We start from the raw sequence: 15,197 nt of genomic DNA on the forward strand, positions 1-15,197 counted from the left end.
TAATTCCCTGAAGGGATGTGCATGTCTGCCTAGGAGGGGCAGGGCACAGGAAATCAGCTAAGAGAAAGGTACAAAAGTTAGGCAGCAATTTCAGCAGATTCAATTAAACATTTTCAGTTACACTTCAAGAGAAATCAGTTCTAAGAGAACAGGAAGAAAAATCCAGTGTGACTTTTATATTTTCACACTGAAAGATACATAGCAGCATTAAAAAATGACCTTGTGACAATTATAAGAAGCAAATGGTTTTAACGATGTCATTAGTGCGACTTTCACTCACAGAGTAACATTTTCAGTATGCAGAAGACAGCAGTAAGAGCAGACTTACCTACAGTAGCTCTAATTAAAGGTGATGAATCACCAATATTGTTTAGACATTCACTTTTAATGAAGTCAGTTACCCCATTGGGAAAGTTGTGAAAATGTGCTTTTACATTATTCTTCAAGATGAGTCCACTCAGGGAACGTGTTGGTTCATCTGCAACAGAAAATAATTAGTCAACCTTCAATGAATAAATCAGATTTCCAGAACAATGCAAAAAAGTAAAGCTTATGGAGAGATATTAATCTTTGTTTTCTTATCTCTCCACCCAAGCACATCCATCAAATCATGTAGCAAAACTATTTCTGTTTGCTGAAAGTGTTACATTATAAGAGATAGTTTTGTGTACAGGTATAGATTGAAGTCACAGGATAGAGACTCATGAAACAAACTGTTCAGACATTCATTATACTGACTGGTGTGCTGGAACACTGATGACAAGACTGTTTTCACCAGAGTAAGATACAGAAATGATCTGGGGACTATGGCAGTAAGTCCTCTACCTCCTATTCTCACAGAAATAGAATGTTCAAATTTTCTACAAAATACAATGTTGCAGTAGCTTCAAGTATCGTCTGTTTTACTGAATTATTAAATTAATAATTAGAGGGAGAAGGAAAACAAAAAGCCTTCAGACAATGACAACAGGTGTTACATAGTGTGAACTGTAAGAAATAAAGTGGCCAGAATTGACCTGAACTGCATATAAATTTAAGTTTAGGCAATCGTTTGAGTTCTCTTCACCAAGTGCTTTTTGCCTGTAAATTTCTCTAAATTATGAGAACAACAGGAGGAATGGAAGAACAGCCTAGATTTTCCATTTATATTGGATCAGGTGCATATTTGGTTCTTCAACCAATGGCATAATTAACTTGGTATAACTTCTGAAATATGCTGAAAGTAGGATCTGGAAGTTCTACACAGAAAGGACTAATTTACGGTACAAGAAAATTTAAATTTACAGGAACTCTAATAAGAACAGGAAGCTAATTTTACTCAGCAGTCTAGCCACTTCTTTGAATTTTTTCCATGAAGCCCTGATTTGGGCAAGAAATAAGGATACTCAAAGTTCCTTTGTGCTAAGAATTAGTTGACAGGCTTTCAAAATATCCCAAAAGAAATAAGGATAAGCAAAATAAGAGATATAACTTTCAAATATAAAGTATTTTCAAAATAAGTTACTTCCTCACAAAACCAAGACATTTTTTAATGCTCCATACAAGCATTTTTTTTCAACACAAGCAATTTTCATGTTCCAAGCCTATCTTTCACATAGAATTCAGCAATTTATAAAACAGAAGTTATGCATATATTTGAAACAATTCTATAACTTTACCTACTATAACTATAGGTCTTAAATACCCAACTTCTAAGCAATATAAGTAATTTCACTTGCACATCATTGTATTTCAAGGGCCAAAAGTTTCCATGGAGAACAGTGAAGAAGGAGGTAATGAGGTTAAAAAATAGGAAGCTTGTTCACTCTCCCTTGCTCCCCAAAGAAAGCGAGAGAGAATTGGAAAGAAAATGTTAGAGATTTGTGGATTAAGATACTAGCAATTTAATGACAGAAATAAGAATAATAATCTGATTACTGTTGTTAGTATTATTAAATCAGCAGTTGTCAAATATACAAACAAATTATGCACACTGCAACTGCTCATCGCTTGCTGAACAACGCCCAGCCTATCCCTGGATAGTGACCCAGCAGGAGTGAAATCCCAAAATTGCAATCCCAGATGATATAAAAGGCTTCCTGGCCAACCCTCATCTGTATAGTGTCCACGGTATTGGATGATAAGGAATATCCCATTTGGACCCACTGATCTTGCTATGCTGCCTCCCAGCTTCTTGTGAACCCACACACTTGCAAAGCATGGGAAGTTGAAAAGCCCTTGACTTCTTAAAAAGAAGTAGAAATGGAAGTATATTAAAAGCATTCTTTGCATACCAAATTCCATACTAAACCCAAAACTTAGCACTATTCTAGCTACTAAGAAGAAAAGTAGCTTTATCCCAGCTGTGACTAGGACATCAAAGACTGGAGGAGTGGACAAAGGTTTCTCAACCACAGCACTTGGTTATGAGATGTCTCAATTATTACTAACAGTATTATTTGGTAAGTAAAAGACAAAAAAAAATTTTGCAGTTTTGTTTGAAGCTTTGGATATCATTAATAAAGAATGACTTATAGGAAGAATTTTTCACTTAAACATTCTTAGTCTCAAATTTGCCTGAGCTACCCTCTGAACTAAAAACCAAATCTCTACATCAACTATTAAAACTAATACAGTATGTTAAACTCTGTTTGCTGTACATAACTGAAATCCACTGATAGGTGCACACATCTTCAAGAAATCCAGTTCTCCATAAATTGTTATCATGCTTTAAAGTTGCATCTGGACGGGAAGAAAGCAAAAGGAGTCTTCCTCTAATTTCCACATTATTTAAAACCCCTATAAGCCACAATAAACCATCATTGTCAGCAGCCATAGACACAGAATAAAGTAGTTACTCATTCTGTATCAGCCAGGGGTACCTTCTTGGGATGAAAGAGGTGAGAATGACAAACAAAGTCTGATGAGAATGTGGCATGCTAGTCACTATTAGTGCAAATTTAAGCATGAACATATTAAAGCAGTCTATTAAGAAAAAAAATTAGTCCTGTAGAATGCCTGGCTATTACTTAAAAAGGGGCAAGTCAACACCTTCAAATTAACCAGAGCTCAATACTATTACAGTGTCAGAAATAGGTAGATTAAAGTCAGATAGTTAAGATAAAAATCAAGGTGAACATTAAGGGGAAACTTCAGCACCATGCTTCTCTTCATGAACTATCCTGTGGGATGCAGCAGAATGAAACATTTTAAATCCATTCCTTAGCTAAGGTAACAGAAAGACTTTTCTTCATAGCAAGTGCTTATCCCACATACCTGCAACAAATATTACAAAGGGACTCATAATGAAAGTCATACCTCTGACAAATTAAAAGGAATCCAAGAAGCAAGAAAAAGAAGAAAGATTAAAAACAAAAAGCAAAACCAGTTTTCACTATACTGAAAGGCAACAACCAGAAAGCATAGAAATGGATTCGAGCTGCGGCATAGAATCTGATGCTCAGACATTTAGAAAAAAAAAAAGAACACCAAAAAGCCCACAAAAAAACCAAGCAGCAAACAAAAAAAACCCACCACCAACAATCAACCAACCAAAAAAAACCAACAACCTCCCCCCCCCCCAAAAAAAACAACCAGAAAAAAAACAACAACAACAACAAAAAAACCCAAACAACATACTATGAAACCTGCACCATAGTCAAAATCTTTGCTTGAGAAAAAAAAATTTCTTCTGGAAGTGCACAAAGATATTTATGGAATCCAGGGTGTTCAAGAACTTAATAGCTATGCTCTCAGAATACAGTAATATAGGACTGGATAGAGTTCTTGCTGTAACACCAAGATAACAGGCAGATGGCCTAAGAGCTGAGTAAGGCACTCTTTAGTCTTCATAAATTCTGTGACAAGTTCTGTCAACCATATGTTTCAGCCTCAAAAAAGATCAGCCTTATCTCCTCCTATGTCAGTCAACTTGGAAGTACACAGAGTTGACAAGAACATATAGTACAAGAAAAAGAAGTGAAGCATTTGGTATCATCTTTGGTGCCAAATCAGTTAATCAGTGCAAGAGACCCCTCTCACATTGCCTTGCTTTATAATAAAACCATATCACTTAATCATAATTTGGTTCGAAGTAAATTTTCAATTCTGTTGCAAGACTCCTAATACTAATTTCAGATTTTAATTTTATGCAGTAAATAAAAATTTTAGGGGTACTGCAATGCTTGTAAGAATTAGAATGTGCCTTCAAACACTTTATCTCCTCTAATAAGGGTTTGTATGACACATGGTGCATATGTGAAAGTGATAGTTTTTGCAAATCACCTGCAATCCAGTTAAGCATATTCTCCACCCTGTCTTTTTATCTTCTCTTCCTCAGAACATAACTTCCTAGATTGCTAGAAGAAATTAGTTACAGGGATGAGGGTAGTGTTTATCTATTCACACACTGTGATATAATGGTTATGAGCATTGGTATATTTTGCCCTCTATCTCTTGAGATATTTGAGCTCAAAATGTCAGTGAGACTTTTTCTACAGCAAAATTGCTCAATCAATTTGAGTTATAAAGCTGTTAAGCCTTTTCCAGAAATAAGACATCGCCTTTTTTTTAACTACTGGTATGAATTTAATATGAACAAATATAACGTGATAAAAATCATGAGTACTGTCACTTGTTCACGAAGATTTTTGATGCACTAATGAGAAACTTGTTGTCACTTAAGCTAAAAAAAACCCAAACTTGAGGATCCCTTCAGAGCAGTGTCATATGGAGAGCAGATTAATAACTTCTTCTGTCCTAATGTACAAGAATAAAGTACAAAGACACTTTCATGGGCTTGCTAGAAGACAAAGAGCCAACTTAATGCTGGATTTGTAACTAAACCTTTGGCTTAAACTGTTGTTATTTACTACAATGTTAGAAGAACGACCAACAATGTTTCAAAACATTCAGTGTATCTGCATACACAAATGACCTTGAAATTTAGTGACTAGTCTGAAATTAATCAGTGCTCAATTGACTGGTGTGAGTCACGGAAAATAATATGACACAACTACCTAAGCTTAGGAATGTCTTTAAGATGCCAAAGCAAAGCTGGAAATGTTCCACTGATGCTGAGTGTTGCATATTTATTGAATAAGAAGTAGCAATACCTATGCTACTGACCATGGTGTAAACAGAGCAGAACTATGAACAATATGAGAAGGGTGTTATAAATGCCGACCAACAATTAGCTTGCTGGTTAGTTACAGAAGTTTCCGCATTCTAATTAATGATAACCACAGGCCAATCATAATGTCAACATTTGTACTCCTCTGCAGGCTTGCAAAAACACAAAATGTAAATAACTAATCCTGCCGCTTCACTCCTACTTTATGTTTCTCTATCATACCCACACAAACTGGATGTCTTGGCACTTTTCCCCTCTATTGCCATATTGCTTCTTTATATCACTTCTTTATCCTGCAGTTAAATCAGTGCTAAAATTCTGTCAGAAGCAGAAGAATCCATAATAAGATATGGAGATTCAGAGTGAAAAGAGTATGATTCATAAGATTTTAAACTATGCATGAATGCAGGATATTGTTGCAGTTTGAGAATATCTAAAAAAGTAATGTCAGCTATCTTTGGTGTTTATTTGTTGGGGACAGGGTGAGGATGGTGGATAAGTACTTTTGCACTAAGTTCGCAGGGAAAGAAGCCAATGAGCCAATGGAAGTTGCTTAGGCAGCATTTGGCAGCAAACAAATTAAGATTTAGAGTCATTAGTCTTTCTGAAGAAATTACCTAGTCAATTGCATAGAAGTTTTGTCTCTCTGAAAATATCAAAGGTGAATGTTATATGCTAAAACAAGTCAGAATCTGTCATATGAATAGCTGCTGGAACACAAGGTTTAAATGGGTAAGTAAAACAGTCTCTATTACCAAATTGAGTAATTCATAATACTTTTTCCCCTATAACGCCAAATTAATTCATGACAAAACCTCCTCATTTTTATTTCCTAAGCCTGTACTCTGTGTTCCTTTTTTTTTTTTTTTCTTTTCCCTCTTCTCCATTGTGTCTGACTTTTCTTGACTACAAACATATTTGCAAGTTGCAATGTCAGGCTGCACTCTGGCGCACGGCAGAACAGTATTCTGACAGCAGAAGAGGTGTTCTCCTTAAGCAGCTGTGCATCCAGCTAAAATAATAAAATAGGAAGCACAGACCTGCTTTTACCCCAATACATGTTTATAAAACACCATCTTTTTTTACTACTATTTTAGAAACTTTTTCCCCCTAATATTTGGCAGCACAAGACTTCTTACTAAAAACAAAGTGACTGATCCTCTGCTTCTTAAGAGTACCAGTGAAAACACGACTGTATCTAAGAAGCTTCAATGTGTGACCACTCTTCAGTTTCTACTTATGATTTCACAGCCTGCTTACTTTGAGGATGGAGGGAAAAAAGGAGAAAACGTGAGTGCTTGCCATTCTGAAGTGCATGAGCACCTGAGACTTAAAGCTTGCCAGTCAGAATTACCTCTGGTCGTTAGTGTATCTACTAATTCTGAGAGGAAAATCGATCACTAAGTTATGCAAATGCTTTTTCCTTTAACATACCAAAATAAAAACTTACACTGTCGAAGCTGTACTTACTTGAACAGCCAGTGTGTGCCACTGCAGCTGAAGCAGACAACCTCACTAGAAAGGAATGATGCTGCTCAGTCCAGTGATGCAGGGCTAAGCTGTTATCAGCTGCCTATATTGAGCTGAATGCAGACTGCAGTCATTATTGGTACTTGTGACTCAGTCATCGCACTGCTGCTCCTGCATACGTTTTGAAAGCAGAAGGCACAACTGAGTAAAATCTTCATGTGGTTCTGAAGAGTGAGAATTATGCCATTATAGGAGAAGAAAGGATGCTTTCCTCTTTCTTAAAATGCTTTGCAAAAGAAGTAGTAATGCTTAGCCAGTTATTAATTTTAGCATCAAACTGTAGTATCAAGAAGTGCTTTAACATGGCTCTTTCAACTGCTTTCACTAAAAGGTAATCAGTTCTGAAGCCGGACAAACATCCTGTGGGTACTGTTACTAGACTGAAAAATAAGGGCTTTTTTTCCTCTGTTCCCTTTGGACATTATAGGAAAGGTGGTTTTACTTGCACTTCAAAAGCAGTAATGGGCATTTCTTTGTAAGGTCAGATTTGGCTTCATGAGGGTGGCCATGTAACCAACTGCACTGGTAACAAAACACCGAAACTGTTACATCATTCTAATGCCACACAGCAAGCCTGCTTTCTGAAAACCTAAAAGAGGTGGTGATGTTGCTTCTTAGGAGCCATCACAGCCTAAGTCAGACCCCAACACATAGCCCTCTAGCTAGGGGGCACCATTTTTCCTGACAGGAGACGCTTCAGAACTGCACTGAGTCAGGTGCTGCTTTGGTGGACGAAAGTGCCTTTAGAAACCACACCAGCAACACTTTCCTTCTCTGTATTAAAAACAACACAGGGATGCTTCATACTGCCATTTTAGGCTGACTTAGCTTTGACAGGAGAAACAAGCAAACATCACTGAGTAGCAGAGTTTGACTTTTAGAAAGCATACAATGGAATACCCCTTACAAAAGACATCCTCATTCAGCTCATAAGATGCACTAAGGAAAGGCTTCAAAGAGCTGGCTAAATATTTCCAGGTTACCACAAAAAAAAAAAAAAAAAAAAAAAAAAAAAAAAAAAAAAAGTCAGGACAAAAGAGATTTTGCCTAAGACTACCTGAGCTTCAGAGAAATGCATCACAAACAAAATGGAAAATTTGATAATCTCAATAATCAAGTCTGGAAACTTCTGCCTTTTCTCTCCACAAGCCATTTGAAAGAAAACATATTCCAAGACTCCTCCCCAAAATGCTTGCAGCAAACAGCACTTTTGAAGAATCTAAACGCACGTGTTGAAGTACACAAAGGCACTAAGCTAGTTAACAGGCCAAAACATTCCAAAGCTGCCTAGGAGGACCCCTATCAAAGTACCGAGCATGGACCTGCCTCCAACATAGACAAGACTTGCAGGAGCCTGCGGTGTGTTGGTCTCTTCTAGAGACTGGTACATTCTCAAACAGCAGCCCTAGACTCCTCCAAGGTAAAGACTCAAGGAGTTTTGACAATGTTGGTTCCAAGTCCATGCCCTGCAGGCCCTGGGAATTCTCAAAGGCATCTTCAGGGGTGTGTTGGCCACCTCTGGAGACAGGTTAATCTCCAGGTAGCAGCCTCAGACTCTTGCAAAGTAGCTACCTCAAGTGTTTTGTTGAAATTAGAGGCAGCTCCATTCCCATTAACTCCCAAGGACTTCTCACAGGTATCTCCAGGAAAATTTTTGTTTCTTCTGGATACCAGTACCAGGTTGAAGCCCCAAACTCTTCTAAGGTAAGTAGTCAAAAACCATTGTATGTGTTGGGAAAAAGATTCATGCCAGGCGGAAATTCCCCTCTATAATCAAGAAACTTGCTATTCTGCATGTTCTTTTTCAGTGCTTTCCTTGCATGGATTTCAGGGATAGGAAAGGGAGGTCTCATCCTCTAATTCTGGATGCTCATATTAAGAAGCTCCTGGAATCCTATTAATGAGCATTCCTGAAGCATTCCTGAAGCACTGAATCACATAATAGAATCCACTGGATAACTTCAAAGTTTCTTTCAAGACTTTAAATAGATAAGTAACCTGTCACTTCTCACATATGGTACCTAAGCCATACAACTACTTAAGAGAAGCCTTTTGCTTAAATCTGGGCTAACATACGCCTACAGAGTCATGGAAAAAAAAACAAACTGTTGGCATAAAAGGAAAAAAACCATGGAATTTAGTGATGTGAAAAAAATTCGTTACCTACAACTGTGTTATCCTTAAGATATTTATGCACCTCAGTTACCTTATGTGTTGATTACTAAAACTCAGTGAGGTTTAATTTCTTTTTGTAATTCTGAATCTGAACTTAAGGGAAAATATCTTTTACTGTTACTTAAGTAAGAAACTACGTGTGTTATGCAGAACTTTAAACTGCAAGGGCACATTAATCTGGCTTGACTACTGAATTGTAATGCAATCAGATTGACTCCTTGGCAGTTATTTTAGTGTATTTAATGATGACATCATGCAGGATGATGACACTGAGGTGGGGGGAGGGGAAGGGCATTCATTTTAATTAAACAGTTAAAGCTGCTGAACCACTTTCCTGGATTAATCCTGCTCATCAGATACCTTCCTAAAACTGGTAGCTGGCAAATTAACTCCTGACCTCACAGAGTGGCCTCTCTCTTGCTCAGCTTCAAAGATGTTAAAACACCAACATACTAAGAAAGCTCATAATGTAATTGATCCATAAGAAGTCCATCCAGATCAAGTTTAAATTTAAACATTTGTCAGAAAACATTCACATGAAACCCACAAGAGCAATCTGGATCCCAGTAATAGTTTACAAAAACCCATTTAAAACTCCCCTTTCAGAGCTAGATGAATTATTACTGTCATGATTACCAGAAAATAAATCACCATCTGTGTAAATTCTGCTGAAACAAAAGCTTGCTCCACGGTAACATTCCATGTCAAAGCAAGGTAGTCTGAATGACTAAGTCATCACATTAACAAGATCAAGAGTTGCAGAGACAGTGTCCCATTTTCAAGAAATCCAAAGCATTTTGAAAAGCAACTTAAAAGACCATCTTTAAAGCCTGTGACAAAGGCAATACTAAAGCAGTGTTCTCAATCCCAGGTCATTAATCTTCAAACTAAAAGTTCATCTCAAAGATCCCTGATGGCAATAGCTATGATCAATCCACCATCTGTTGAGGCTGGAGTCCCTGCATTAGGATGGGCTGAAGACTCAGTCACTAAAACACAATCCAAGATCAGAATCACAAAGCCTTTGCATACCTGCAAGAGCCGTAGATAACTACGACTGCATGGGGCAGCAGAAAGCTACCAGGACCATCATGCATTTATCTCAATATTTATTTTCCCATTAGCCCATTTCCCATTTATTTTCCCTTCTCATGACAAGAGCCCAGCCGACCGCGGAAAGAAGACAAACACAAAACTTGACAGAAACCACGCAAATTAACCATGTTCTCTGTCTCTTGTCTAAGATGCATAGAAGATAGATCTAAGCAAGGACGTGAGTGTTTTGGGAATAAGGATGGACAGTCTGAATCATAAGTAGAGCAGATACCATACCAGGAGCTGCTCTTTTTTCACCATGTAAAGGGGTGCTGGGTATGGCAAATCTTACCTAAATGATAAGCTTAAACACCACTTCTGTTCTTGCAATTTTATTTAAAACCTTCCCCAAAATGAAGCCATACTAGTCCATGTAGAATGACACATTAATTCTGACCCCATATAGACAGCTTTCCTTTTTTTCACTCAGGGATGTGAAGATCTCAGTCCAGGAATGGGTAGGTGAAGAAACATAGTGGAAATAGTCTGCAAAGATTACAAAGTCTCAACTTAGATTTTCCTTAGAGTTGGAAACAGAAATGTTACCAGAAGGCAACACTGGAGTCTTCGCTGATTGGAGGAGGCCCTGCCTATACAACTTTGCATCAACAGAATACTACAGCAGGACTGTGACAGCCATCACACTCAGTGCTCCCTAACTGAAAAATTGACCTGCCTCCTGCTTCAGGACTCTTTGACAAGAGTCCCAATGGGCTTTAACTAGAGGCTGGGACTAGCCTCAGCAAGGAGTCTGAAATTAGGACAACACTTTGTCATTTCTTCCTTCAAGGAAAAGACTCTTGACTATGGAAACAAAAATGTAAACAAGTAAAATGAGAATTTAGAAGCATGACTTGGAACAAAGAAAGCACAAACAGAGGTACTGGACTGTTTCAGTCAACCACACATAAAATACAGAAAGTGATCCAAGAAACAACAGCAACATGCTTCCAGAAAGCAACACATTAACAGAATACAGAAGGTAGAAGTTTCTGAGCTCAGCTCAGGAGACACCAGAAAAGAAAAAAAGCCCCTCAAAACCAGGAGGACAAAACTAGCACTACAGAAAGGCAAAGCCACTGTATGATCTGTGGTTCTACACCTGCCAAACAGGGAACAGCTACAAAGAAGGAAGAGCTACACTAATGGAACATCTGAGTAATATTTTCATGTGCAGATAAATTAGTAAAACCAAACTTCTTTCATTCAGATAGTTTTCAGTAAATCTGGACTCCATCTTGCCCAACTGAAAGTTCTCCAAGCACCATGCCTCCTGAAAAGCACATTCTAGAGACCTGTACCTGAATCATTAATGGTTTGAGATCATGTTTTATTACATCAGTCTGCCTGTTTCCCAACTTCCAGGACAGAATATTTCCCTGACATTTTTTATATTTTGTGATATTCGTAACATTGTCATTCATCCAGATTCACAACACTAGCTTTAGAAATGTGCACTAGTTAAAAGAAAAAAATGGCAAGCCGGGCCATATACCTTCACTGGCAGTAAGACAACACTTTTTTTGAGGAAGACCCAAGCTTAGTAAGCTTTAACAGCTTAACAAGGATCAGAGAATTTTAAAACTAAACCATGAAAACCACCACATACATGTAAAAGTACCACAAAAGACCTAAAACCAGTAAGTCACAAACATTCAGACACAGAGCCCTGACCAAACTAACACTGGAAGAAATAAGTTGTACTTTTTGCTACTAAAAAGTAATACTACTGGTGCTAAAACACAGCAAATTCATTTCACATAAGGTTTACTCAAGTATCTTAGAAGCAGGCCTCAGGGAAGCAGACAGCTTTGCAAGCAAAGTTACTTCCTTTCAAATGAAAGTTTGCTTGTATTTGTCTGCAGAGGTGTGAGACTTGGGAGAGAGATAATGTGGTACAACCTCCACTGCAGTAAAATTAGGCTGTTAACACACTTTTCAGTCAATAATTCTCCCATTCAAAAACTGTCATCTAAATGCATAGTTTTCTCAGCAGTGGTTTCAACGGTGGCAAAAACTGAGTTGAGGCTTGGATTTGAGGCAAATCCAAATAACAGTTTTCTGCTGTTCCTCGTCAGTCCTGCCAAGGATATTTAGAATTCGGGAAACATTACAAAAAGCACCAGACTCTCTGGTTCTGGCACTCTCAATATTCTGCGATTTTCCTGAACTAGAAAGATAAACCTAAAAACCAGTTGGACAATAGAGTTTACTCTGAGGATGCCACTGATGAAGGCCAGGAGCACCGCTGAAGCAACAGCTGCTTCTTATCAGTCTCACAAATGACCTGGTCCCACATACCTCTTCTTAGAAGTTAACTTACTAGTTCTCCCCAAACTGCTTGCTGCCTGTGGCTTGCTGTCAGACTATATTTTTTCCACCTCAGATGAACACCTTTATACAACCATTTTGCAGCAGTTAGCATCTCCTACTTTTCATCCAATTGCAAACAGATTTATGGGTCTACACATTAAGAATGGTAAAAGAAGATTACTGGACAATCTAAGGAGATCTGGCAGGAAAAGTGATTCTGACATCACTAAACACAAGCCAGTACCTAGAACCTCAAGTGGCGAACAGAACAAAGAAGGGGAAATTAGCAACTAAGGCCGTGCTAGAAAACACATTTGGGGTTGAAGTGGGAGGTAGAACATCCTTCTTGTAACATCTTCTGTACAGACTCCAGATTTCACTACTGGACTCACTCCACTTTTCATTTTTCTGTCAATGGTATAAAGCACATGGTGTACCTACACTGGCGCCTTGCTCAAAAATTTAGTATCTTGGCTGATTCTGGTCTTGAAAGATCACTCTCTCAAACTGAGATAAGCAGACAGCACAACCAAAACACTAGTCAAAACATGAGATATACGTTCTTGCAGATCCTTCATATGTTACAGGGAACAAACAAATAAATATAATTCAATGGAAAAAACCCAAGCATCCAGAAAACTAGAAATGAAGCACTTGAAAACAGAAAATAACACTGGTAGCAGGACACTAGGGAAAATAAACCCAAACAATCAAATAAACGTAAAGAAATCAGATGCACTAAAATCAATCTTGAAATACATTCCTTTCACTGAGAAAAGATCTCACAAGAAGTACACTGGAAAGAATCTTTCACATACCCTGATCCTTACTAAGTAATTATCCAAATTTACCAGCTGGTAGAGGCTACACAATATGCCACATGCCATTTGTACTAACACCCATTGGAGTAAGACAAGTAGGTAGCCAGTTCATTTCCATCTGCATTTTAACAGAATTAAGACTTCAGAATGAAGATTTTGACAAGCATCATCTTCAGATAACTCACACATGATCTTCAAATATTTAACAGTCTCGTTACTAGGGAGATCATGATTCACAACTGAAGTTAACAGTATGTTTTATAATGTGTATAGTCATGATTCATCAACGTTGTTCAACAATTTCACTGCAGTCTAATAGAAGTATGATGCTTCAACACTTCCGAGAAGATTTCATAGGACATTTAGAATGGAATCTACTCTGAGGCAGAAACTACAAGCACCAAGGCTGTGCTGGAACAAGCTGCTGGCAGGGCCTGTTGAGAGGAGGCCACCCTGGAGCAGGTTTGCTGGCAGGATTTGTGATTCTGCAGGGGACTCACGTGGGAGCAGTCCAGTGGACCCGCACTGGATCAGTTCCTAATAAACTGTATGTAGCCCATGGGATGCAGACACTGGAGATGTTTGTGAAGAACTGTCCTCCATGGAAGCAACCCCACACTGAAGCAAGGGAAGAGTGGGAGGAGTCCTCTCCATAAGGGGGAAGGAGCAGCAGAAACATGATGGACAGACCACAGCCCACATTCCCTATCCCCCAGTGTCACTCAGGAAGAGGAGGCAGAAAAAAATCAAGAGTAAAGTTGGACCTTGAAAGTACTGAGGGGTAAGAGGAAAGCGTTTTAAAATTTGGCTTTATTCCTCATTATCCTACTCTGATTCGATTGGTAATAAATTAATCTAATTTCCCCAAGTCGAATCTGGCTTACCCATGACAGTAATGGGTGAGTGATATTATCATGACCCACAAGCCTTTCACTTTACCATCCAGTTGAGGAAGGGAGTGATGCTGCAGCTTTCGTGGGCACCTGGCATCCAGCCACTACAGGCATCAGAAAAAACATAGAATTAAACAGTCAACATCTCAAGAACTTACCTTCAGACTTCAATTTCGTGAGAACAAAGATCAGGTAGTTGTTGAAATCTGGATACTGATTGAGCTGTTCTAGTTTCTGAAGAGATAAACTGTTAAAGAAAGTTGAATCTTCACAAACAGCATTTACAGCTTTCTGAATACCAAGATTATGAAATGAGTTATGTATTCCTGTGTCGTTTCAACCAACTGTGACTATAAGTTCACAATAGATAGAGTATTAACAATGTAAAAAGCTTCTGTGATTTTCTTAATTAAGCGATTGCTTCTAGTTATGGGGAAATCTGGAAAAAATAAAAATCCAGGGACAGACACACAAAGTAACAGATCCTTTAAAGTATTTGTAGAGTCACTAAAAAAAAGCTTCCATTACAGTTTAGGATTTCAGTTTTTACAGTTAGAAGCCCACCAAACTGTAGGAATACAGAGACAATTCTATCATACCTCATCTTTCCCTTTCCACAATTAATAAAAAAATTCATTAGAACACAACAACTATCATTTAGATAAGATACTGATTATAGTATTAGGCATATTCTTCTCTATGATGCTAAAGATCACAAGCCTAAGATCTCAGCAAAGAGAACCTGTATAATTGTAAATGCACAGGTATCTGTACCAAGAAGTTCATGCTTATCCACAGTCTCTCTAAAAACAAACAAAAAAACCCCCAAACAACCTAAAAATATGAAATGGTCCTCAACTGCAGGAAGAATGGTTACACTTTTGGACAGCTATGAAGGTGTGTAGGTTTTTTTCCCAAAGATCTATGATTACTTTTTGCCTCAACTTTCCCAGTATCCTGCCAGTGCTTGGCTAGAGCAGTGATTTGACATTCTCCTGGTATTCTCTTCTCACACCCTGTTACTACTAGGAATTCCATTCAACAATAATATTTTAAGTCAGTGCAGTGTCATCTCTAAGTTACTAGTATGGCAAACAATCAAGACATTTAGCGAGAAATAATTTTAAGTAGTAAAATTACTTGCTCCATAGGCATTTACTTTACTTGTTTAGCTAAACCTCTAAAAATTCAGAGTAGCTAAACCTTAGCCGAACACATCTATGTTAGGACTTGATGGGCCTGTAAATCCTCCCAGTTCTA

At 38.0% G+C, this 15,197-nt stretch overlaps 1 protein-coding gene across 4 annotated transcripts in view; it reads right to left on the reverse strand.

Moving 5' to 3' along the window:
• TNPO1 (transportin 1) overlaps positions 1-15,197 on the reverse strand; it is an 82,297-nt gene that overhangs the window by 46,974 nt on the left and 20,126 nt on the right. For all 4 annotated transcript variants that reach the window (XM_071731704.1, XM_071731703.1, XM_071731706.1 and 1 more), the window contains 2 exons: positions 14,096-14,171; positions 329-478 (listed from right to left, as the gene is read on the reverse strand). In XM_071731704.1, coding sequence (XP_071587805.1) covers positions 329-478; positions 14,096-14,171 — 226 coding nt within the window. The remainder of the gene's footprint in view (positions 1-328; positions 479-14,095; positions 14,172-15,197) is intronic.

This window comes from Heliangelus exortis, chromosome Z, assembly GCF_036169615.1.
Source record: "Heliangelus exortis chromosome Z, bHelExo1.hap1, whole genome shotgun sequence".
Lineage (NCBI taxonomy): Eukaryota > Metazoa > Chordata > Aves > Apodiformes > Trochilidae > Heliangelus > Heliangelus exortis.